The sequence below is a fragment of the Myotis daubentonii genome, chromosome 1, assembly GCF_963259705.1.
Source record: "Myotis daubentonii chromosome 1, mMyoDau2.1, whole genome shotgun sequence".
Classification (NCBI taxonomy): domain Eukaryota; kingdom Metazoa; phylum Chordata; class Mammalia; order Chiroptera; family Vespertilionidae; genus Myotis; species Myotis daubentonii.
This window is the reverse complement of record NC_081840.1, coordinates 45,232,575-45,257,680: the sequence shown is the minus strand read 5'-3', so window position 1 is coordinate 45,257,680 and position 25,106 is coordinate 45,232,575. Positions and strand designations below refer to the sequence as shown.

The window sequence follows — 25,106 nt, the reverse complement described above, 5'->3', positions numbered from 1 at the left end:
TGAGTGGGTGAGGTTAGGCCAACAGGAAGTCCAAGGGCTTCAAGGCCAGGGTGCTTGCTCTGCTCTGACTGGAGCACTGGAGGGAGCTCTAGAGCCCGCACCTCAGAACAGTCTTTGCAGAATGCATGGCTAGGTTGAAAGCTGATTTTTGATTAGCATTAAATCCAGGCTAAATTAAGAGACCAAAGTGGTCTTAACTTCTTTTTCAAGTTAATCATTTTTTTAAAAAAATGTTTTTATTGACTTTTAGAGAGAGAGAGGAAGGGAAAGGGATAGGAAGAAACATCCATGAGAGAGGAACACCATCATCCATCAGCTGCTTCCCACATGCCCCCACCCCCAACTAGGGCTTGAGCCTGCACCCTGGACCTATGCCCTGATTGGGAATTGAACCGACTATTTCTTGGTTCCTGGGTTGATGCTCAATGGCTGGGCCACACCGGTGGGGCCCAAGATAGTCTTTAAGTTTCTCAGAATGCCATAAATGGATTCTGGTTACTCTTTAGAGCTTGGGTGGGCCTGGCTGGTCACTTCTGGCTGCAAGCAGTCTCAACAGGCTAATCCAGTGCATCTTAATTAATCACAGAGTGTCATATAAATCTTTTTTTTTTTTGTCATAAGGTAAAAAGGTTAGAAAAGGAAGCATTGCTCTATAGTATTACTGTTTCAAGGTCATCTTTATTCCTAATAATTTTAGTATACAAATTATTTAAGTAAGATTCAAATATATAATATAGCAGTGGTTCTTTCAGTACAAGATCCTTTTGTGAATCTGATAAAGTCAAAGCCCTTCTTCTGAGAACATACCTCCATTCATTCATGCAATATTTTGCACACTTCAGAGGGTTATAGGGTCTGTTCTGGAAAGATTATCAGACAAGCCAAAGCGTACTAATTTTAGAGGAGTTTATCTGCTTATTTCCTCCCACCCTTTCTCTAGTACAGCTTCAAAAGACCAGAGAGTTGTCAAAGAAAAATATGAAAAAAGCATTACACTGAACTCCCTTAAAATTTCCCAGGGAATGTGCAGAAACCACTATCAATCCTGAGTGGCATTTCCAAGAAACTCACAGCTAGCTGCTCTGGGAGGATATGCCAATCACTGGCTCCAAGCTCCACCTCCCCAGGCAGTACTAACTGCTGGTGCTGGGAACTACTTGCAGGTACAAAGCAATCTCTGCACACCTCCCTTTGGTTTGTGTTTATAGGATTAGAAGCTCCATGTAATCACCAACAGTCTCCCTTCTCCACTGCAAGCACATGACCTTGTTCATGTGTATTCATCACTCCACAGTTGTCACTAATCAAGGCAACATTGTACAAATGGGGAACAGGGGAAAAAGGAACCTTTACATCAATTAATTTTAGCAGCATCTTTATTGCAACAACGAACCTGTAATAAAATGCGACAAAACTAATGTTTTGCTTTACATGATTAAAAGCTATGTAGCTGAAAATGAGAAAACCCATAAACTTACTGGTGTGAGACATGCAATTCTTTTTGTACAAGTCAATGCTTAAAACAGCAGGCACTTTATGTTCTAAAATTAAAGACCTGAACTCCAATTGTGCTGAATACAAACAAAATTTGTATTTGGGTTATTTAAAAACAAACACATGAACACTACTTTTTCTCTGTCTGTAAGGGACTTCTGAAAAAATTACCTAGAGCTGGCTCTTGACAAGCAAGCAGGAGCCAGCACCTTGCACTGACATGTCTCCGTATTTTAGGCTGCAGGATGATCAGTGAGGCCGGGAGGGTTGGAAAGTGGAAGTTAAGTTTCCTTATTCCTTTATGTCTGCCAGGAATGGACACTCACACATCTTAGTGTACATAGGGCCATGTCTCTTACTTCAAATAGCTCTAAGTTGGGCTCCTAGGCTTAAGCAAGCACTCTATATCCCAATCCCCAAATCCCCCCACTACACCAAGGAAGACACATTTAGTATAGCAATTTTAATTAACTTCAGAATGTCATATACTAATGAGAAGTACAGCTTCATTAATAAGCATGCTTAGCATTTACTTTAGAATGGAAAAATTAACCATTTTATGTTATCTTTAAAATGTTTCATAGGAATATATTAATAAATACTTCTTTAAAAATTTGCCTTTTCTACATATTTAACTACCATGAGTCAGGACATCTGGATGGAGTCTAGTACCAACTGAGCACTAACTGGCCATGGGTATATATTCTTCTCTTTATATATGTCGGTTTCTCCTCTAACAAAGAGTATTAGATTATATCAAAGATGTAATAGCTTGAAAATGTATGATTCTATAATAAGAAGAGATCTTATAGGAATCATTCCACCAAAGAGAGAAAGATGTTAGAGAGGTAGGCTACACCTTCCATGAGGAATAAAACAAGTAGTAAAGAAAGTAAGCATCATTATCTATATCTCATTCTTTTAAAAAGTAACGCATGCACCGTGACTTCATCCTCTTGTATGAGGCTTTGGAAACGAGCCAGGAACAGCATAGAGGGAAAACCTTCATTCCAAAATGACTCTCCAGACAGAGGGGATACAGTTGATGATACCTTCTGCTTCTTTTAGAGAGAAGGGACTGATAGTTAGCACAGGTAAGCAGCTGTTTTGACTATTATTTTAGGTTCTTGTAAATCAGTCCAGTGTAAAAATTAACCATTATTTTCTTAATCCAACTCCCTTATCTACAGAACAGTTTCTTAAAGCAGCCCACCAATGGCTTGTTCTAGAACCACCAGGAAAGCTCCTTAGAAATATAGATACATGGTCTCCGCCCAAATAAACCAAGTCCAAATCTCTAAGAGTAGGGTTCAAGCGTCCATTTCTTTTAGTTAAGTGTCCCAGATTAATTTTAGATTTTGAGACCCACTAGCTTAACAATGCATAGGCAACTATACCTGCCAATGGTTGATCAAGTGCACCCCTTTATCAAGCCTACAAAAACCCCATTTGATGTTTAACCTAGTGCTTTTTGGATCTCATCAAAACTGCTGTTACTTTTATATATTCCTGCCTTTTAAGTTGTTACCTCTGAATAGGGGACCAATAGTTTTAGTTATATTTCTACTGATTGCTTGAATTGACTATGATGTTTTTCACATCAGTTTAAAACAAATTTAGTCAAGCTCTCTTTCTGCAAGTGATTTCAGTCAGGTATTTTCCCTCTATAGAAGGAGATTGGCATTTAAGTGACTGGGAATTATAACAGAAGCATTTCTTGTGATAGAAGGAAAAGAGAAGGCAAGATGCAAAAGGAAAACCTGTGAATTCAAGAGTGCATGCGGTTTTTAAAGGTTTGTTTTGGTAAAATAAGAGATGCTATTTTGAAAAAACAGTCTTAATGGGCAAGAGGCTTCAAATGAATAGGTTCTAAAAGCCACTGTCCATACCATTTCTACATTTATATAAGGATAGATCCTTAGATGACAACTAGTTCACAAACAAAACCACTTTCAACCATCAGATATATACTTAAGTCTTGTGGGAAAATACTTTCTTGGGGAAGAGAAGTTACCCAAATCAATTTAATTTAACATTGAAAAAATATAAACAAATCTTCGCATGGGAAAATATCATAAACAAGAAAGTCAATACATATACAGACAAAAGGGGGAATTGTGGCACCTATTATACAGTATAAATACACAAACAGCAAAACCTTCCCCTTCCCGTGGTCAGAACCAACAGGTCATCTGCCTTCTGGACTCCCCCCACTTCCCACCTGGCCCTCACTGATCAAGCCCACCTCTGATGCACAGTCACCATTCTTACTAATGGAGGCTGTGCTCTCTATGGGAGAAATCTCCTCTGTGTAGTGGTGAGAGAGAGTGTGAAAAAAAACCACACCAATTTCCTTAGAGCGTTGTTTCAAAATACTTGTAGCAACTTTCCAAACACTGAGGTCTGTGATAAACGGGGTCAAACTCGGGTGCCTTCTCCATTACTGGCTCCAATGTAACCCATCTGCACCCCAAGACTCTAGGGGACAGATCCCAATCAGCACCTGAAAGCCTACGAGCTCTGTGACAGCCCAGCTAACCCAGGAAATGCCATGGCCATTCAAGAAACTGCTCTAGGCTTTGAACACTGAAAAAGAGACATGGCTTGTTGGGGATCAGTTTATGGTAAAGAGGTTGTTCTGGAAACCTCTTTATTTTAAGCTCACAATATCTAAATTATGCTCAAATAATTAAAAGAGGATCAAGATCGTTTAAATTTGTAAGGTTTCTAAACTAAAAGAAAGTAACAAAAAATTAGAATTATAAAAGTAACTCTTAAGGAACTTTTCCTCTCCTGAATAACATTATAGTCTATAAATATAAAAAGAGAGTAATTTTTAAATTCTGGTTTCCTTAACATTCTAGGAGTTTAAATTTTACTTTCCAGACTTTTTCATGAGGACTGTTGGTCAAATTATACTTCTTAGTCCTTGAGCAGACCCTCCTCGCCTTCTCCTTTCCCTGTCATTCTCCACACCCTAGTCTCTCCCACCCTACTGAAGTTCCTTTCCTTCTCTCTAAAACCCTGGAACATTTTAATAAGGAAATACCCAATGGAAACTGGCACCACTACATTTTCTGAATACAAGTGAATGTGTACTTTTTTCTTTTCCTAAAGGAAAATAAATTGCCAGTAAATATTTAAGCTCTAATCATTTGATTAAAAATTTTTTGCCTATAATTATCAATATTATATGACTAATTAAATACATGCTACATATAGGAAAAGGAAAAACTCACTCTGCCATTTCATCAAAGAGAACTATTTATACTAGGTACAGTTAAAATTGGCTAAAAACCGGTCAGAGCATGAATGAAACAAAATATGTCTTTAAGAGGCCACTAAGTTTTCCTTGAAAAATCATTAATGACTGGTTAAGTCATAGATTTCATAGTGATTAGTTCATAACATGCTGGATACACCCCAAGTGATGAAGCTTAAGCTATTCAATTACATTTAAGTGCTATCAAATCTGTAACTAGTCAGAGATTCTGGAATTGAACCAACCAATCACTAATATCGTCATATTTTACAAACTCAGAAGTATACTGTAAAAATACACTAATTAAGTCCATGAGGTTTATAATGCTATTAAAAGTGAAAAAAAAAAAAAGGTAATATGGATACATAGTGCTAATGTCTTATTTCTTTCAGTAATTCTCAAAATATTGCTGGGTCCCTTAGAAATACGTGTCATTCAATTTTCTGTGTGTATGGTTAAAAGTATTAGATTACTATCCATGAACTGTAGATGCCTGCATGGCACCAAATATACTTTCAGAAGTAAATGTTATGTGGCAGGTATCAAAATGTGATGATCAATTCTATACTTTCTATTGATTAAACCCCCGCATTTGGTTAAATAGCCAGTGTATACCAGAGTTCTACACAGGTCAAAATTATATCACTTTCAGAGCAGCAATACGTGATCCAAGGTTTTCTTGAAGGTAGTGCAAAAGATGCAGTTCATAATGTTCTCCAGATTCAGGAACTCTTATGCTGTGTCTCTCCTGAGGATAGATCTTAACAACAACAAAAACAAAAAATAAGAACTTAATAATACATCTCCTTCCACAGATTTCAACAGGATTAATAATATAAAGCATACCCTCTCCAAGATATTACACACATACATCCTATCTAGAGGACCCTCTCCTCTTTTTAAATTAATTTTTCAATTGCAGTTTACATTCAATGTTATCATTTTTTTTTTTAAATATATTTTATTGATCTTTTACAGAGAGGAAGGGAGAGAGATAGAGAGTTAGAAACATCGATGAGAGAGAAACATCGATCAGCTGCCTCCTGCACATCTCCTACTGGGGATATGCCCGCAACCCAGGCACATGCCCTTGACCGGAATCGAACCTGGGACCTTTCAGTCCGCAGGCCGACGCTCTATCCACTGAGCCAAACCGGTTTGGGCCCAATGTTATTTTAAATTCGTTTTAGATGTTCAGCACAGTGGCTAGATGATCATATACTTTACAACCCCAATATTTCAAGAACCCACCTGGCATGTTACACAGTTATTGCAATGTTATTGATTATATTTCCCATGCTGTACTTTATATCCCCATGACTATTTTGTGACTGCCAATTTATACTTCTCAATCCCATCACCTTTTTCACCCAGCCGCCCAACCCACCCTCCCCTCTGGCAACCATCAGTCTGATCTCTGTAGCTATGAGTGTGCTTCTATTTTGTTTATTTTGCTCTTTAGAGTCCACATATAAGTGGAAATCATTTGGTATTTTATCTTTATATGTCTGACTTATTTCACTTAGCATAATACCCTCTAGGTCCATCCACGCTGTTGCAAATGGTAAGATTTCATTCTTTTTTATGGCCAAGTAATATTCCATTGTATATATGTACCATAGCTTTTTTATCCACTTGTCTATTGATGGGCACTTAGGTTGCTTCCATAGCTTGGCTATTGTAAATAACACTGCAATGAACATAGGGGTGCATATATTCTTTTGAGTTAGTGTTTTGGGTTTCTTCAAATATCTATAATAATAAAAGCATAATATGCTAATTAGACTGGACAGCCGAACAACCTTCCAGACGTCATTCCAGTCGTCCTTCCAGATGAAGCCACCACGGTGGGGGCCGAGGCAGAGGCGGTCAGGGGAGATCAGACAGGCAGGCAGAGTGGTTAGGGGCAATCAGGCAGGCAGGCAGGCAAGCAGTTAGGGGCAATCAGGCAGAGGCAGTTAGGGGCAATCAGGCAGGCAGGCAGAGGGGTTAGGGGCAATCAGGCAGGCAGGCAGAGTGGTTAGGGGCGATCAGGCAGGTAGGCAGGTGAGCGGTTAGGAGCCAGCAGTGCCAGATTGTGAGAGGGATGTCTGACTGCCGGTTTAGGCCCAATAAACAGGCAGTCGGACATCCCCCGAGGGGTCCCGGATTGCAAGAGGTTTCTAAACTAAAACCAAGAGGTTCCCCCCCTCCCCCGACCCACACGAATTTCATGCATTGGGCCTCTAATATACCCATAAGTGGGGTAAAGACAGTCTATACAATAAATGGTGTTGGGGAAATTGGACAGATACATGCAATAAATATGCAAACAAATGACACAACCTTCTTACAGCATATATAAGAATAAACTTAAAATGGGTTAAAGACTCTCTCTTCTTTTTATAATTCCCTATATACCACTAAGCTTACAGGATTTATGTGTAGACCAATGGTTCTTCAAGTGTGGTCTGCAGACTTCTTAGATCCTCAAACACCCTTTCAAGAGACACACAAACTACTTTCAGAATAATACTGAAGTATTATTTGCCTTTATTTCCTGGGTTGGCATTTGTTTTGGTAATGCAAAAGCAATGGTAATAGTGCTGGTGCCTTAGTATTAATCAAGGCAATGACATTAAATTGTATTAGAAGTCATAGTATTTTTCACCACCACATAATTGCAGTAAAAAGGAAAAATGCCAATTTTACTTAAGTCTCAAAAAAATTAGAAATAAATTTTCTTAAATTGCAACCCTTGAGTAGATTTCTTTTTAATATTCTGTGTGATGAAATGGAAAGAACGCATAAATTACTTCTATCAGATGTCTCAAGAAAAACAATCAATGTGTGCAACTGAGTTGCGAGCTGAACTGCCACTTTCTAACTGCCACTTTTTTTAAAAATATATTTTATTGATTTTTTACAGAGAGGAAGGGAGAGAGATAGTCAGAAACATCGATGAGAGAGAAACATCGATCAGCCGCCTCCTGCACATCTCCCACTGGGGATGTGCCCGCAGCACAGGTACATGCCCTTGACCGGAATCGAACCTGGGACCCTTCAGTCCACAGGCCGATGCTCTATCCATGAGCCAAACCGGTTTCGGCTCTAACTGCCACTTTTTAACATGGAAGAATGGCTGACAATTATGATGATTCAGACTTGGGTATCTGGCAAACATTTTCTCAAAAATGAATGAAGTGATCTTGGTCACTTCAATGATAACACTGACAGTGTTTGTTGCTGATGATAAATTTGTTGTTGGTGTTGTACATATTCCTTTTTTGCCTTTTTTTCCTTTTAATATTTTTACTGATTTCAGAGAGAGGAAGGGAAAGAAATAGAAATACTGATAGAGAAACACACCGATCAGTTGCCTCCTGCACGCCTGCCCCTCGCCCCCCCGAAGATCGAACACAAAACCCAGGCATGTGCCCTGACTGGGAATCGAACCATGACCTCCTGGTTCATAGGCTGACTCTCAACTGCTGGGCCACAGAGTGTGATGGGTTGAGTCCATGGGATGACACTCAACCACCTTGAGCCACAAAGGCAGGCGCCAATGATAAATTTTGTTAAGAGAAAATTAAAATTTTGGAAAACTTACATCTACCACTACTAGTTCATGAGCTTCCCAATATGCACTTAAGAGACTTTTCTGATGAGATCAGTAGAATTTTCATGTGAGTTTTAAAATACTATATAATTAAATGAGTCAACATTCAGAAGATTGGCAATACACAGTGAACCAGAATTTTCCAGATGACCAATGCATGGTAAAAAATCCATTTGAAGTACAAGATCCAACAGATGATAATGTAACAGAGTATGAAAAGTTTATAGATATGGCTCAGATTCCACTGTTAAGAAATTACCATTTGTCCAGTTTTGTGGTACCAAAGAAGAATAACCACAATTATCTGAAAACTCTAAACCTCCCATTTCTTAAATATATATTCTGTAAGCTGAATTTTCTTCACATACTTTAGCCAAAACATTTCACAACAGACTGCATTGGAAGTAGCTATGAAAATCCAGGTGTCTTCCTTATTAAGCGAGACATTATCTCCCCTCTCCTATAAAAATGTAATTTTCGTTAACATGTAATAACTTTAAATAAATATTTTAAATTAAAACAATTTTTAAAAGTTGATTTTAGAGAGAGGAAGGGGGGATGGGGGGAGGAGGGAGGGAGGAAGAGAGGGAGGGAGAGAGAGAGAGAGAGAGAAACATCGATGTGAGGGAGATACATCTGATGGATAGCTTCCTGTACGCACCCCAAATGGGAATCAAACCCACATCCTGGGTATGTGCTCTGACCAGGAATTTAATCAGCAACCTTTTGGTGCACAGGATGACGCTCTAACCAACTGAGCCACACCAGCCAAGGCTTAATATTTTTAATAGTATTAATATCTTATACAAGAAATACTGATAGACATAAACCACATAAACAAAAGCTGATATGTAAAGGGGACCAAAATGATTGATAGTTGCTGCTCTACCTCATAGTTTACCTACTGAAACAAAAAAGGAAAAAGTAATATTTTTCATTTCTTATGAGCATATAATCTGTGTAAGAAAGGAGGAGGAGTTTTTCTTAAAACCTTTTTATTTGAATAATGGAGCAATGAAGGTGTGTAAAAACTTTCTGGTTTCTACTCTAATATCAATATAAAATTAAAATAAAAGACCATGTAGCCCTAGCTGGTTTGGCTCAATGGACAGAGCACTGGCCTGCAGACTGAAGTGTCCTAGGTTCGATTCTGGTCAAGAGCACATGTCTGGATTGTGGGCTTGATCCTCAATAGGGGGTGTGCAGGAGACAGCCAATCAATGATTCTCTCTCATCACTGATGTTTCTATCTCTCTCTCCCTCTCCCTTCCTCTTTGAAATCAATAAAAAATCATATATATAAAAAGACCATGCAATCAGGTCCTAAAACTCCTTTGCACAACAATGTAATTAAGTAACATTTCCTCACCCTTCCAAGGGGAAGAAGAAAATCAAAGGAGGACAGAAATGGACTCCTGCCATCTTTCCCATGATTACAAACTGAAAGCAGATACAGATACACACATCATGGAATCCAATAGGCCAGTCTTCAGCTTGACTTCAACAGAATCTTAATTTTTATCCAACTAGGGGTACTATTAACTAGGCCTATTACTTTAGTTCTCTTAAACAAAGAATGGTCACAGCTGGAAATTAGGCCTTACTTCATAATTTATTGTATTTTGAAGTAATCAAACACTAATCACTATTTATTTTAAAAATGTAGAAAAACTTACCTGTAAATCATATGGTTTTCCAGCCCTCACTAAAAAACTCAATAATATACTGGTGTGTGCAAAATGGACATTCTCATCCAAGAATCCATGTAAGAGCAGTAAACGATTTGGTCTGGATAAATGGAAACATCAGAGGATTAGGCAAAATAGAGTTTGAGAAAACCACTTAGCTCCTTTAAACTAATCACAATTACCTATGCTAACCTCCTTATACTGTAGAACAAGGATTCAACATTTTCAATATTAATATATTTGTAAAATATTAACCAGATGCCACGTGTATGAAAGATTTAAAAAATAAAAAGAACATTGTACAATTTGCTATTAAGATATTAGCACACATCCTATATAATAAAAGCCTAATATGTAATATGCTAAGTGTCTGGTCATCCATTCAACCAATCAAAGCGTAATATGCTAATGATATGCTAAGGACGCTCAACTGCTTGCTATGACATGCACTGACCATCAGGGGGCAGAGAGTCGATCGGTCAACCAGTCACTATGATGTGCACTGACCACCAGGGGGCAGACACTCTGACTGGTAGGTAAGCTTGCGGCTGGGGTCTGGCCCATCAGGACTGAGCGAGATGGGCCGGACACACCCTGGAACCCTCCTGCAGTCCCTCCCCGGCTGGCCAACCTTCCGCATCCCTCCCCGACCCTGATCGTGCACCGGTGGGGTCCCTCAGCCTGGCCTGTGCCTTCTTGCAATCTGGGACCCCTTGGGGAATATTGGAGAGCCGGTTTCGGCCCGATCCCACAGGCCAGACCAAGGGACCCCACTGCTGCACAAATTCGTGCACCAGGCCTCTCGTCAATAATAATGGCATGTCCCCAGAAAATGAAAAATCATAAACATTATTTGTAAAATAATGCAGAAATAAAAATTTTTCCACCTTAAATAGTAGTGCACTTAAACTTCTTTTATAGCACAAGCAAACTGCTTCAAATATAAATAAATAAATAAAAACCCACACACAAATGATAGGAAATGGCCTATAATTCAGCTTTGAGAATCACCCATGCCATATTAGTATTCTATAAAATATTGGTCTTGGTTACAGTATCTATAGTTTTCATTACTATTAAATAAAATTTTAAATTTATAATCTTAATTTTTTTAAAAGCTTGAACTTACTCAGAGGGGAACTTTTCTGCTTGCATGGCCACAGATCCTAAGTAATAGCCCTGTTCATTTTGGTCAGGGTGACCCATGTAACGTTCTGTGTAGCCTGTATCATAGAAGATCCACAGAGTGACTGGGGCTCCAGCAATAGCAACCTGCACACGACAATAGTGATAGTCAAGTGTGGTCCAGAAAAGAATGGCTAGCAAAGAGGTTTTAACTGCAAGTTAATAGGCTAATATTATCATTCGGCTTTAGCTCCACTACTGGAGCTACATGGTCTCAGGACACTCAAAAAACCAAAGTGGAGTGCCAAGGTCAAGAACTTGATACTTTGTGAGTCAATTAACGTTTTGTTCCATAGGCATGCTGCATACCAAACCCTTAATATGGGCTAGTTGAAATATAACATGTTTGTTAAAAGGGTAGACTGAACTAGAACATATGAATGCCTCAGTATAAACTCATTCCTGCCACTGGAGAAAAATGTGCTAGAAGTGTCAGCTTTATATAGAAAAAAACAATCTTTTTTTTTTTTTTAAGCTTCTGTTGGCAGTACAGAATTTAAATAAATGAAATATATTTAAGCAATAGTTATCTCATTTTAAGGTTCCCACACACACTTCTATATTTAAATATTATAATTATGTTCTTGACAGCTATAAACCTGGAGAAATTATGATAGTTTTCAGAGTTCACCTTGTGGTTATTATAAAGATTAACTGAATATACATTAAAACAAAATAAAACCTTATCATTTAAAAAAAATTTTTTTGTTAATCCTCATCTGAGGATATTATTTTTCATTGACTTTTTTAGAGAGAGTAGAAGAGCGGAAGGGAGGGAAAGAGGAGAGAGAGAAAGAAAGAAACATTGGTTGCCTACAGCATGAGCCCTAACTGGGGCCAGGGGTCGAACCCGCAACCCAGGCATGTGCCCTTGACTGGGAATCAAACCTGTGACCCTTCCATGAGTGGGCTGATGTTCTAATCATTTAGCAACACCGGCCAGGGCCATATTTATTCTTAAAAGTAAAAATTACTTTTCACTATAAAATAAAATCATGTTATTGAAATAAAGGGTGGACAAAAGTAGGTTTATAGTTATGAGTACATAAAACAGTTTATTCTTATATTATTATTTATTAATGATTGTTTTATTTTTCATATGAACTGTAAACTTACTTTTGCCCTACCCTATATAAAAAAACCCACTACTCATAATTCCCACTCCCTTACCAACTGTTAGCATCTTTTTTCTTAAAATATATTGTTATTGATTTCAGAGGGGAAGGGAGAGGGAGATAGAAACATCAATGATGGGAATCATCGATCAGCTGCCTCCTACACGCCCCACACTGGGGATCAAGTGCGCAACCCAGACATGTGGCCTTGACCAGAATTGACCCTTCAGTCCACAGGCCGACGCTCTATCCACTGAGCCAAACCAACTAGGCGGACAAGTGGTTTTTAAAAAAATAGCCAACATGTAAATATACAGCTCATATGGATACACAAGTTGACAGATATTTCTATTATCTCACATTGCTATTAAAATACAAAAACCACTCTGGCCAGTTTTCTCAGTGGTTACAGCATCGCCCGAGGACTAAAGAGTCGAGGGTTCAATGTCTGGTCAAGTTCACATACCTCGGTTGCAGGTTCCTTAGCCCCAGTAGCAGCATGTGGGGGAGGCAACCAATCAATGTGTCTCTGTCATGTCCATGTGTTTTTTTTCTCTCTCCCCCTCCTTCCTCTCTCCCACTCCCTCCAGAAATCAACAGGGGGGAAAAAAATCCTTAGATGAGGATTAACAAGCAAAACAAACAAACAAAAAAACCCCACAGAAATCCTAACATTCCATAATAATGCCAACTTTGTAAAACTTCAGAAAAATCATCATTTTCTTATATCCTCAATTTACTGAAAATTCTATCCTTATTACCAAAAGAAGTGCATTAGGAAGTCACATACCCTGAAGATATCTGATCTCTGGATTAATGCCATCAGGGAGAGATATCCTCCATAGGACCAGCCATGGATGCCCACACGATCTAAATCAATGAAATCATATCGAGAAGCTAGATATTGGAGTCCTTCTACCTGGTCATCAATTTCTATTTGTCCCTGTCAAAAAAGAGAGAACATTTCACTGATTAATGAATAAAAGTCTCATTATAAGAGTGCTTCTGAAGCTAAAAAAAAAAAAAGTTATTAAAAATACCTGTAGTTTTTTTTAGATTAGAACTCACTGCCCAAAAAACTTTTTAAAAAACTGTATTTAGAGATAGGAGCCTATAGCTTCTGTTGCTAGTCTGCCCTAGAGTTTAGTTATCCCTTAGTCATAAATTTCTTTCCTACTGCAACCCAAACTGTCCCTTACCATATGAGTATTTCCCACTTGTTCCATTTGTTCTGTTGTCTGCTAAGAGTCAGCATCTTCCTTGTAACAAGCCTTCCCATACCCAAAGGCAAAAAATTAGCCCCCTTAAGTGGTTGACTAATTTCACTTCTCCTTTTTAAAATGTAATGCAGTAGAGTCGAAGGAATCACTCTTGAGGCCTTATCCTCCTGTTTCCCCGTAGTATACCTCTAAGAACTGAACATACCATTTCTTTAAAGTCCTATGAAGTCTTAATTCCTACCACCTCCACCCTGTCTGTATTACTAGGCCTGCCAGTGCACACAATCTCACTTCACTGAGCAAAAAACAAAAATAAAAACAAAAAACTTACATGAGAATACAACATAAGGTCAAAGAACTGGCTGTGGGAGAAAATCCCCATGTCTTACTCAGCATGTCCAATACACTGGCAAACACAGTAATTGCCTTACTGTGCAAAAGGAACATCGGATTCTCATCATTTCCCAAAGCAGCAGAAAGGACATGGGGCATCTCTAAAAGGTAGCATTTAAAGCTTCCTGTAGAGAGAAAGAGGCTTGTCACAAGGAAGGCACTAACCAGTTGGTTTCTCTCCTCACAGAGGACAGAACAAATCTCAATTATTCCTCTCAATAGTGTACAGGATGCTGAAAGCTAAATGTTGCTGCCTTCTGGCTAAGCTGGATATACAAAAAAGGAAGAGAGGCTATTTCTATGTAAAGGTGGTTCTATCTCAGCTCCCCAAAATTATATACAAGTAGATACGAGCTAGCCTAGTGAATATCAAGATGCATCTTCCCTCCCACGCCCAAACTCTAACACACACACTCTCTCATTCACTCACAGCCCCTTCCCCCGACTCTCTCTCTGGGATTTCACACCAAACAATGCACCAGAAAATGTGTCTTTGAAAGAAAAATGTTTGTATGTTCACACACCATTTTATATTTAAAGGCGCCTTCAAATTTAAGCCCTCGATGACAGGATCCCCTGTTGTCTATCACTACAACCACATAACCCAGGGAGGCTAGAGTATTCAAACGGAAATACTTGACTCCTTTAAACCGATTATTCACCAACTGCACCTGAGGAAGAAATACAACTTCAGTGAAATTTATTATATGGTAGCATACAAAAGCATAATAGAAGCAGGACACTGTGAAAAGTAGAAAGCTTAAATTTATAACATTATTTTGCCTTTAAAATAATATAGTATCAATTATAGGACAATGTTGTACAGAAGATCTCTAGAACTTATTCATCTGGTTTAACTGAGACTTAATGCCCACTGATTACAACTCTTTCCCCCCTCCATTTATTTTTAAATTAACTTAAATCTTGTCATGTTTATGTTGCTTCTTTTTTCTTTTTTAATGTATTTTTATTGATTTCAGAGAGGAAGGGAAAAGAAGAGAGAGAGAGAGAGAGAGAAACATCAATGATGAGAAAGAATCACTGATCGGCTGCCTCTTACACGCACCACACTGGGGATCAAGCCCGCACACTGGGTTTGTGTTTTGACCTGGAATTGAACTGGTTCAGGGGTCTATGCTCAGCCACTGAGCCACGCCAGTCAGGCTCTTCTTTCTGTTCTTTTTCTTCTATGTGGGATGGTTGATCTTGAGCCTGCAGGGAGCAAGCTGGACTCAGATTTCTCCAAGTCCACATTTCTTTGCCTCCAAATCTTACGTATCCAAAGACTGACATGGTTTTAGGTAGGAGGGTACTTCTTTTCTTTCTTAACTTCATAGTTAATTCAGGGCAATTACTGAGCAACTAATGATTTTAAAACTATAACCTAGATATTAATTACATATAAGACAAGAGATTTAACCTACCCCATAGACAAAGTTACTAAAATGATTACTTCTACCCTGAAGAACTGTGTCAAATGGTAGAGACGAGGATAAATAGATCATTTTTCTTCCCTACCTATCTCTTCTGGGATTATCTTTGACCAGTAGTAGGAAAACTTAGTATTTTAATAAAATACTGTGATTAGTCTAGGTACTTTTTCCCTATTACAAAAATCAGTGCAAAGGGCAGAATAATTCTTAAATACCTTTATTGCCCAAAAACTATACATAAAAATGACTGGGAAATTAAATGTAGCTTTGTGTTTCACCAGGAATAAACTATCTAGTGAAAAGAGGACTTTAATTAGTGGGAAGAAAATTACAGAAGGTCAAGGTTTGGTGGACACTAGATAGATATTAAACAACAACAAAAAAGTCCTGGCAGCCGAAACCGGTTTGGCTCAGTGGATAGAGCGTCAGCCTGCGGACTGAGAGGTCCCAGGTTCGATTCCGGTCAAGGGCATGTACCTGGGTTGCGGGCACATCCCCAGTAGGAAATGTGCAGGAGGCAGCTGATCGATGTTTCTCTCATCGATGTTTCTAACTCTCTATCTCTCTCCCTTCCTCTCTGTAAAAAATCAATAAAAATATATTTAAAAAAAAAAAAAAAGTCCTGGCAAATGAGAAAGAAGTTTTCTCTGGCTGATACCAATGGGAAAGCCAAGTCAGTCAGGAGTTAAACAAGAATCAACATTGGCCCTGGCTAGATAGCTCAACTGGTTTGAGTGTTGTCCCCATATGCCAAGGTTGCAGGTTTGATTCCTGGTCAGAGCACCTAAAAGAATCAACCAATGAATGCATAAGCAAGTGGAACAACAAACTGATGTTACTCTCTTTCTAAAAAATCAATTAAAATAAGAATCAACACTACCTCCCCTCAATAAATAGCTACCGAGAATTTATTGGGTTCGATTGGGGTGGGAGGTGTAGAAAATCTTCTCGTTTTGAACATTTGGACGTCAGTACCACTGTAACAACTGTCAAACTGGTCTTCCTGTTTCTATTCTTGTCCCCCTATAGTCTGTTCATAAGGTAGCAGAGCAATGTTTTAAAAATGTAAATCAGCTACTATTTTGTAGCTTAGCGCCCTCCAATGGTAAACTCCTTACCATTGCCTTTGAGACTCTACATTGTCTGGCCTTTGGCAATTTCTCTGACTTCACTTCCCTTAGATCTTTAATGTGGCTCATTCTTTCTCATCCTCTGTAGAGACTTTTCCTTACCTTCCTATTGCAACTTCCATTTTAGTGATTTTGCCATCCTCTTTCCGAACTATTATTCATAGCCTTCCATTTATGAAGTAATATATATTTTGTGTCTACTTGTTATTTTCCTCATTAAGCTTTATAAGGGTGGATCATTAGTCTGAGTTGTGCGCTGCGGTATCCTCACTGTCTAGATCAAACCGTGACCTCCTGGTTCATAGGTTGACACTCAAACACTGAGCCATGCTGGCCAGGCCTTGAATTGTGACACTCTGACCTGACTACACACCAAAATCAAACATGGGTCACTGACATGATTTAATCAAGTTTCACAAGGCTATTATGTGCCATTAGAAAGGAGCCTTTTCGTAATAAACTCAAATGGAGTCATCCAGCAAGAGGATGAACTGATTTCCCTGTGGGTTGAAGTGCCAGAGGCATTCTACCATGGAAAGTCTCCTAGGGAAATCTCCCTGCAAACTGAATGTCAGCTTCTCCTATGGCCTCACCAAATTTGAATGTTTCTAAGGAACACTTTGAGAAAGGAATTGTTTCTATAAGTGCAAGAAAGTACAGTTGAGTTCACAGAGAGGTGTAGAGGATCTACCTAATACACAGTCACAAACCCAAATGGAAAGCCAAAATGAAGAGACAAAGAAACAACCCCCAAATGAAAGAACTAGAGAATTCTCCAGAAGAAGAGATAAATAAAGCAGAGATAAAAAATTTATCTGGATCAGAGTTCAGAATAATGATGGTAAAAATGCTCAACAGCATGAAGAAAGATATAGTAACTATGAAAAAAGAACAGTCTGAGATAAAGAATGACATAACACAAAATAAATAACACATTAGAAGGAATACACAGCAGATTAGGGGAAGCCGAGGATAAAAATCAGTGAATTAGAAGACAGAGTTGAAAATATCACTCAATCAGAAAACCAAAAAGAAAAAAACAATAAAAAAACAGGAGGACAGCTTAAGGGAGCTGTAGGACAATGTGAAACATAACAGTATTAGAATAGCAGGTATGCCAAAAGAGGCAAAAAGGGAGAAAGGCATAAAGAAGGTGTTTAAAGAAATAATGGCAGAAAACTTCCCTAACCTGGTAAAGGGAAAAGTCACACAAGTGCAGGAGGCACAGAGAACCCCAAACAAGAAGAACCCAAACAGGCCCATGCCCAGACACATAATTAAAATGCCAAAAATTAAAGACAAAGAGAGAATCTTAAAGGCAGCAAGAGAAAACTGTTACCTACAAAGGAGTTCCCATAGGGCTGACACCTGATTTCTCCTCAGAAACTCCAAAGGCCAGAAGGGAATGGCATGAAGTACTCAAAGTAATGGAAAGCAAGGATCTGAGACCAAGATTACTATATCCAGCAAGGCTATCATTCAAAATAGACGGTCAAATAAGGAGCTTCCCAGACAAAAAAGGCTAAAGGAGTACATCACCACCAAGCCAGCATTATAAGAAATGCTAAAGGGATTGCTGTAATGAGAAGAAGAAACAGAGAGAGAAACCTAGCCATACAGAATTAACACGTTAAGCACCCAGTCACCGGTGACTGACACTATACTTTCCGTCTGGAAGACAAAACAGGCTGGGCACTTAATGTGTTAAAATGGCAATAAATAAGTACCTATCAGTAATAACCCTAAATGTAAATGGATTAAATGCTCCAATCAAAAGGCATAGGGTAGCTGAATCGATATAAAAACATGATCCAACTACCAGTATATTCTGTCTACAAGAGACCCACCTCAAAACAAGACACACAGGATGAGAGTGAAGGGATGGAAAAACATTTTAGCAATGCTCATATCTGACAAAATAGACTTTAAAATGAAGGCTATTACAAGAGACAACAAAGGTCACTACATAATACTAAAGGGATCAATCCAACAAACATATATGCACCTAATATAGGAGCACCTACATATATAAAAAAACTTCTGGAGGACTTTAACGGAGAGATCGACAACAATACAGTCGTAGCAGGGGACTTTAACACTCCTCTGACTTCACTGGATAGATCTTCCAGACAAAAACTTAACAAGGAAACAGAGATTCTAAAAGACACACTGGATCAGATGGATTTAATTGACATTTATAGAACATTTCACCCCAACGTAGCAGAATATACATTCTTCTCAAGTGCACATGGATCATTCACAAAGATAGATGACATGTTATGACACAAAACAAGTCTCTACAAGTTCAAGAAGACTGAAATCATATCAAGCATCATCTCAGATCACAGTGGAATGAAATTAGAAATCAACTACGTAAAAACGCCCAAAAACATTCAAACACATGGAGACTAAATAGCATGTTATTAAACAAAGACTGGGTTACCAATGAGATCAAGAAAGAAATAAAAAAACTTCCTGGAAACAAATGAAAATGAACACACAACAACCCAAAATCTCTGGGACATAGCAAAAGCAGTCCTGAGAGGGAAGTTCATAGCACACTACAGGCAACCTCAAAAAACAAAAAATCACCAATAAACTATTTAACCCTACAACTTAAAGAACTATAAAGAGAAAAACAAGAAAAGCCTACAGTAAGTAGAAGAAATGAAATAATAAAGATTAGAGCAGAAATAAATAACACAGAGACTAAAAAAATAATACAAAGAATCAATGAAACCAAGAGCTGGTTCTTTGAAAGGCTAAACAAAATTGATAAACCATTAGCCAGACTCATCAAGAAACAAAGAGAGAGGACCCAAATAAATAAAATCAGAAATGAAAGTAGAGAATTAACCACTGACACCACAGAGATACAAAGGATTGTAAGAAAATACTATGAACAACTATATGCCAACAAGCTGGACAAGTTGGATGAAATAGACAAATTCTTAGAAAAATACAATCTCCCAAAACTAAATCAGGAAGAATCAAAAAACCTGAACAACAACTGATGAAATAGAGGCAGTAATTAATTCCAAAACCAGATAAAGACATTACAAAGAAAGAGAATTACAGGCCAATATCCCTGAACATAGATGCTAAAATCCTCAACAAAATATTAGCAAAATTGCATCCAGCAATATATTAAAAAGATCATGTACCATGATCAAGTGGGATTTATTCCAGAGATGCAAGGCTGGTACAATATTCGCAAATCAATAAATGTGATACATCACATAAACAATTTGAAAGACAAAAATCACATGATCATATCAATAGATGCAGAAAAAGCATTCGACAAAATTCAACACCCATTTTTGATAAAAACCTTAGCAAAGTGGGAATAGAGGAAGTATATCTCAACATGATAAAGGCTATATATGACAAACCTATAGCCAACATCATACTCAATGGGCAAAAACTAAAGCCATTTCCCCTAAAAACAGGAACAAGACAGGGATGACCACTTTCACCACTCCTGTTCAACATCGCACTGGAAGTGCTAGCCATAGCGATCAGACAAGAAGAAATAAAAGGCATCCAAATTGGAAAAGAAGAAGTAAAACTGTCATGACATGATACTGCATATAGAAAACCCCCAAAGACTCCAATTGTGTTCATAAAGTATTCCAAACAAACAATTTTTTAAATTGCACTAAGATTTTTTTTTATTATGTAAAATATACATAACATAAAATTTATTATTTTGGTCCTAGCCAGTTTGGCCCAGTGGATAGAGTGTTGGCCCGGGGACTGAAGGGTCCCGGGTTCGATTCTGGTCAAGGGCACATGCCCAGGTTGCAGGCTCAATACCCAGTAGGGGACATGCAGGAGGCAGCCAATCAATGATTCTCTCTCATCACTGATATTTCTCTCTCCCTCCCACTCCCTTCCTCTCTGAAATCAATAAAAATATATTTTTAAAAAATGATCATTTCAGCCATTTTAAGTGTACAGTTCAGTGGCATTAAGTACATTCACACTGTTGTGCAACCATTACCACTATCCATTTCCACAACTTTTTTATCATCCCAACCAGAAACTCCCTCCATACCTATTAAATAGAACTTCCTATTTCTCCCTCAATCCCTGACAACTTCTACTTTGTTTCTATGAATTTGCTTATTTAGGTGCCTCATACAAGTAGAATAATACAATATTTGTCGTTTTGTGTCTGGCTTATTTCAGTTAGCACAATGTCCTCAAGGTTCATCCATGTTACATATTTTTAAGGCTATATAATATTCTATCATGTACCACATTTTGTTTACCCATTCATCTGTCAATGGATACTGGGGGTTGCTTCTACCTGTTCACTACTATGAGTAACACTGCAATGGACGTTGGAATGCAAGTGTCTGTTCACATATCGCTTTGAATATACACCAGAAATGGGATTGTCCATCAGACTGTAATTCTGTTTAACTTTTTAAAGAACTGCCATAGTGACTGGACCACAGCTCTCTTAATAGGTATAATGTGGTGTCTCACTGTGGTTCTGATTTACACTTCCCTAACTAGTGATATTGAGTGTCTTTTCATTTGGCTTAGACGAGGGGTGGGCAAACTTTTTGACTCGAGGGCCACAATGGGTTCTTAAACTGGACCGGAGGGCCGGAACAAAAGCATGGATGGAGTGTTTGTGTGAACTAATATAAATTCAAAGTAAACATCATTACATAAAAGGGTACGGTCTTTTTTTTCAATAGTTTTATTCATTTCAAACGGGCCGGATCCGGCCCACGGGCTGTAGTGTGCCCATGGCTGGCTTAGACTTTTAAAACTTAACTACTAATATGAGGTATCTGTTAGTCTTAAAATCTAGATAACCAGATAGTTTTTATTCTGTGTTTTTCACATAGTTCATGTATCATTTCTTCATTGAGAAGGAAAAACTTAGCCTTAATAACAAAACAATGTAACAAAATATAAAGCTTCTGAGAGTGTCCTGTAATTTCTTTTGAGTTTCTTTGTATTAAGCCTTAAAAAAAAAGTTTATAAAGATTTGACTTCAAGTTTTTAACAGAAGTCTAATTTAACATTCTCATGATTTATGTGTAGATAATTATAATACAAATGTGAATCACGTTTGTTTGTAAAACACACTTAACAATGGCAAAGTGATTTAACTTTATATAGATCATCGCTGAGAGTTTATGGTTTATGTAGTTATTTTACTTTTATTTTTTGGATGAGTTGAAATCTAGATATAGTTTCAGATACTAAATAACTGGGCATAATTGTAAAGGATATTTACTGAGTACAAAACAGTGTAATTATATTTTAATTTCCTCAATGGCTCAATGTAAGATAATCAAGAATAAACATTTTAAAAAATTACCAATTAACCAATTCACTGACCCCAAATACTTTACTCTGATAGACAATGGAATGTACTTAATACTCACATGCTAATATTTAATATAGAGAAAGGAAAATCAAGGTTAAACTTTTTACAGTGATAAATAGTAGTATAGCAGTTGCCTTAACTAGCTAGTAAAAGTATTCTAGTTGCTTAAGAGATACAGCTTAGAATGAAGAGTGGAAATTCATCATGTTACCATGGCTTTCTAAAAATAACTGTTAAAACTCTTTTTATTTACCAAGAAATTTAATTATTTGCATTTCCCCCCAAAATTTCTTTAGATAGAAACAACATATTTTCCTACTGAAATGAGTATTTCATTCCCCACAGTAGTTACAGTTCTTATTGTAAATTAAGAAATTGACACTGATTTACAAATTAGCCAGCTTCCTAAACTCCTAAATTGGATACTTAAAACATAAGCCAGAGTCAATAATAGCAGAGGCTCAACAATGCTCAAATCTCAACTTAAATAATTGACTTTTAAAACTTAATTACTAATATGAGGTTATCTGTTAGTCTTAAAATCTAGATAACCAGAGAGTTTTTATACTGTGTTTTTCAGATATCATTTCTTCACTGGAAAGGAAAAACTTAGCCTTAACATCAAAATAATGTAACAAAACACATAAAGCTTATTAGAGTGTCCTGTAATTTCTCTTTTGAGCTTCTTTGTATTCAGCTTTTTTTTTAAGTTTATAAAGATATGCCTTCAAGTTTTTAACAGAACTCTAATTGAACATTTTCATGATTTATGTGTAGATAGCTATAATACAAATGTGAATCATGTTTGTACGTAAAACACACTTAATGATTATATATATGTAATAAAATATACCCACCTGAGGACCACCATATATGAACAGCACAGTGGGGTATTTCTTTCCAGGTTGTAAATCATGAGGTTTGTAAAGCATTCCATACAATGTAAATCCAGTAGTACTTTCAAAAGAGAAAATTTCCGGAGGGGTATAGTCAGGAAGAGGACCTGCAAGGAAATAACATACCAAGTCTGTAAGAAAAGTTGTTATAGGAGCTCTACAATATGATAGCAAGTTAAAAATAAACCCACACTCAAAAACAAATAAATAAGTAAATAAATAAAAATAAGTAAGTAAAAAAGTAAGTAGATAAAAATAAATAAATAATTTAAAAAAAAAACCCACACTCACACACAAATAACTGACCAGCCCCCTTCCAGGTGATAAGCAAAAAAATTATCTTTACAAAAGAAAACCTAATGAACATATCAAACTATCTATTTCAGAAATAAACACATCGTATTCTGAATAATCCTTGGAACATAGGATTATTGTGTAGAACTATACAAATACTTTGTGCTCAGTTCGGTGTAACTTACTGATGTTTAATACATATATCTGATTAGAAACTGGAAGCACAAATTTAACTTAGTCATTTTAATTTGCTCAAGGCAGGTGCTCAATAAACATTTGTTTCTGATAATTAGAGAATAAGCCTAACCAGAAGCCAGAAAAAAGTCATGATCAGTCTTTGGTTTACAGACCTATCCTAAGTCTGTGTGTGTATTGGATGATGTTACAATTTAAGCATCATCATCACTATATTAAAAATTCTATTGTGCACATTAGAACATACCTACATACTGTGATTTTATACTAATTCTTAATCCCTTAGCAAATATTAATGCATGAAAACACTTAGCTGGATTAAAAGAAAAAATTAGTACATTTTTTGTTTAAGAAATCAAACATTTTAAAAATAGATAATTAACCATGCTCTTCACTTCCACAGACAACAGGAGTTCTTTTATGGCCATTCCAAGTGCTTTAAAAGTTTAAGAAAGTTATCAGCTGGTTATTCCCTAAAGCTGTAGCTTCACTGCTCAAAGAGTATTACTAGTTCAGGGTACCATTATCTTCAAGCTCATTTGTTTATCTGGAAAATCATACAAATGTGTAAACAAATGGTTTCCTGGCGGATATGTTGACTACTTTAATCCTATTTTCAAAAAGGCCTTCCAGCCCTAGCTGGTTTGGCTCAGTGGATAGAGCGTCGGGCCTGCGGACTGAAGGGTCCCAGTTCGATTCTGGTCAAGGACACGTCGGGTCGCGGGCTCGATCCCCAGTGCAGGGTGTGCAGAAGGCAGCCGATCAATGATTCTCTCTCATCATTGATGTTTCTCTCTCTTCCCCTTCCTCTCTGAAATCAATAAAAATATATTTACAAAAAAAAAAAAAGGCCTTCCAGACCTGCTCCTGCCTCGAGTGGGAGGTAACCCACATTACTTGGTAGTTGTCAGAATAGGAGGGGTGGGATCAATCAGAAACCCAGCAGCTCGGAAACAGGAAGACTGGGTCCAGGGAATGTGGACATATCACACAGGTTTTAGAGCCTATAATAAGGTTGCCTATAATAATTAATGTGCTAATCCTACTTAAGATCAGGTTCAGGGGAATGAGTACCTGCTGAATCCAAAATGGTGGCCCAAAATTCCTTTGTTTTACAAGTTGAGTCATCTTCAGGACTTGACAGCTTGTAAAGGGACACAGAGTGTGGATTCTTCTGGTTACTGTACTTACTTATAAAGAAGTCACAATGCTAGAGAAAGAAAAAACAGTTACTTTTCCCCCAGGGAACAGTAACAAATGTTATCTGCTACTATATCTGCTCTGATGCCACAGGAGTATAAGAGTCTGAGGATTTATGTACACACACAATGCTGAAGTTAATGTTAAACTTTTCAAAGTTTTTCCCGAGAATCAGACTTCTGCAGGCCAATTTGACCGATTTCCACATTACTCAAAAGGAGTAATATAAGAATAGAGGGTTTTTTCTATGACAGGAAACCCTTTTCAAACAGGGACTTCATACCCGGCTGATGCAGCAAGAGTGGGAATAGCCACGGTCGGTCAGCCTTGTCACTTCTCCAGGATTTACATAACTGACCACGTACAGGTGATGTTCTAAAGGAGAATCTTTGGTGCCTTCAAAATATACCAGCTTTCTGACTTCATCAACCTGGATCTGTCAAAATAACAACATAAAAATCAGAGCTAGCATGACCTTGGCAAGGTCAGTAATTCAACCAACAATCCCCAGTTTTATTCAGAATCATGTGAATCATCCTTTGACTTGTGCCTCTTTTTAAAAAAATTTCCACAAGTGTTCCTGTCGGTTTGTTTATGACTTATAGCTAAGAACAGATCCTGTCCAGAAGAAAAAATGACACCAGAGTTAC

At 37.6% G+C, this 25,106-nt stretch overlaps 1 protein-coding gene and 1 pseudogene across 9 annotated transcripts in view; both read right to left on the bottom strand.

The window, feature by feature from the left end:
* Window positions 1-1,358: 1,358 nt before the first annotated feature.
* DPP8 (dipeptidyl peptidase 8) overlaps window positions 1,359-25,106 on the bottom strand; it is a 71,870-nt gene continuing 48,122 nt past the window's right edge. For 6 of the 9 annotated variants that reach the window (XM_059697775.1, XM_059697829.1, XM_059697783.1 and 3 more), the window contains 8 exons: window positions 24,740-24,892; window positions 24,331-24,466; window positions 22,729-22,874; window positions 14,480-14,626; window positions 13,133-13,285; window positions 11,172-11,314; window positions 10,031-10,142; window positions 1,359-5,516 (listed from right to left, as the gene is read on the bottom strand). In XM_059697775.1, the coding sequence (XP_059553758.1) occupies window positions 5,394-5,516; window positions 10,031-10,142; window positions 11,172-11,314; window positions 13,133-13,285; window positions 14,480-14,626; window positions 22,729-22,874; window positions 24,331-24,466; window positions 24,740-24,892 (1,113 nt within the window). In that variant the 3' untranslated portion in view covers window positions 1,359-5,393. Of the gene's footprint in view, window positions 5,517-10,030; window positions 10,143-11,171; window positions 11,315-13,132; window positions 13,286-13,944; window positions 14,081-14,479; window positions 14,627-22,728; window positions 22,875-24,330; window positions 24,467-24,739; window positions 24,893-25,106 lie in introns of those variants that run through there. The other 3 variants (XM_059697821.1, XM_059697811.1, XM_059697848.1) reach the window with 3 other exon arrangements.
* Window positions 15,143-15,265, bottom strand: LOC132224920 (small nucleolar RNA SNORA38; annotated as a pseudogene).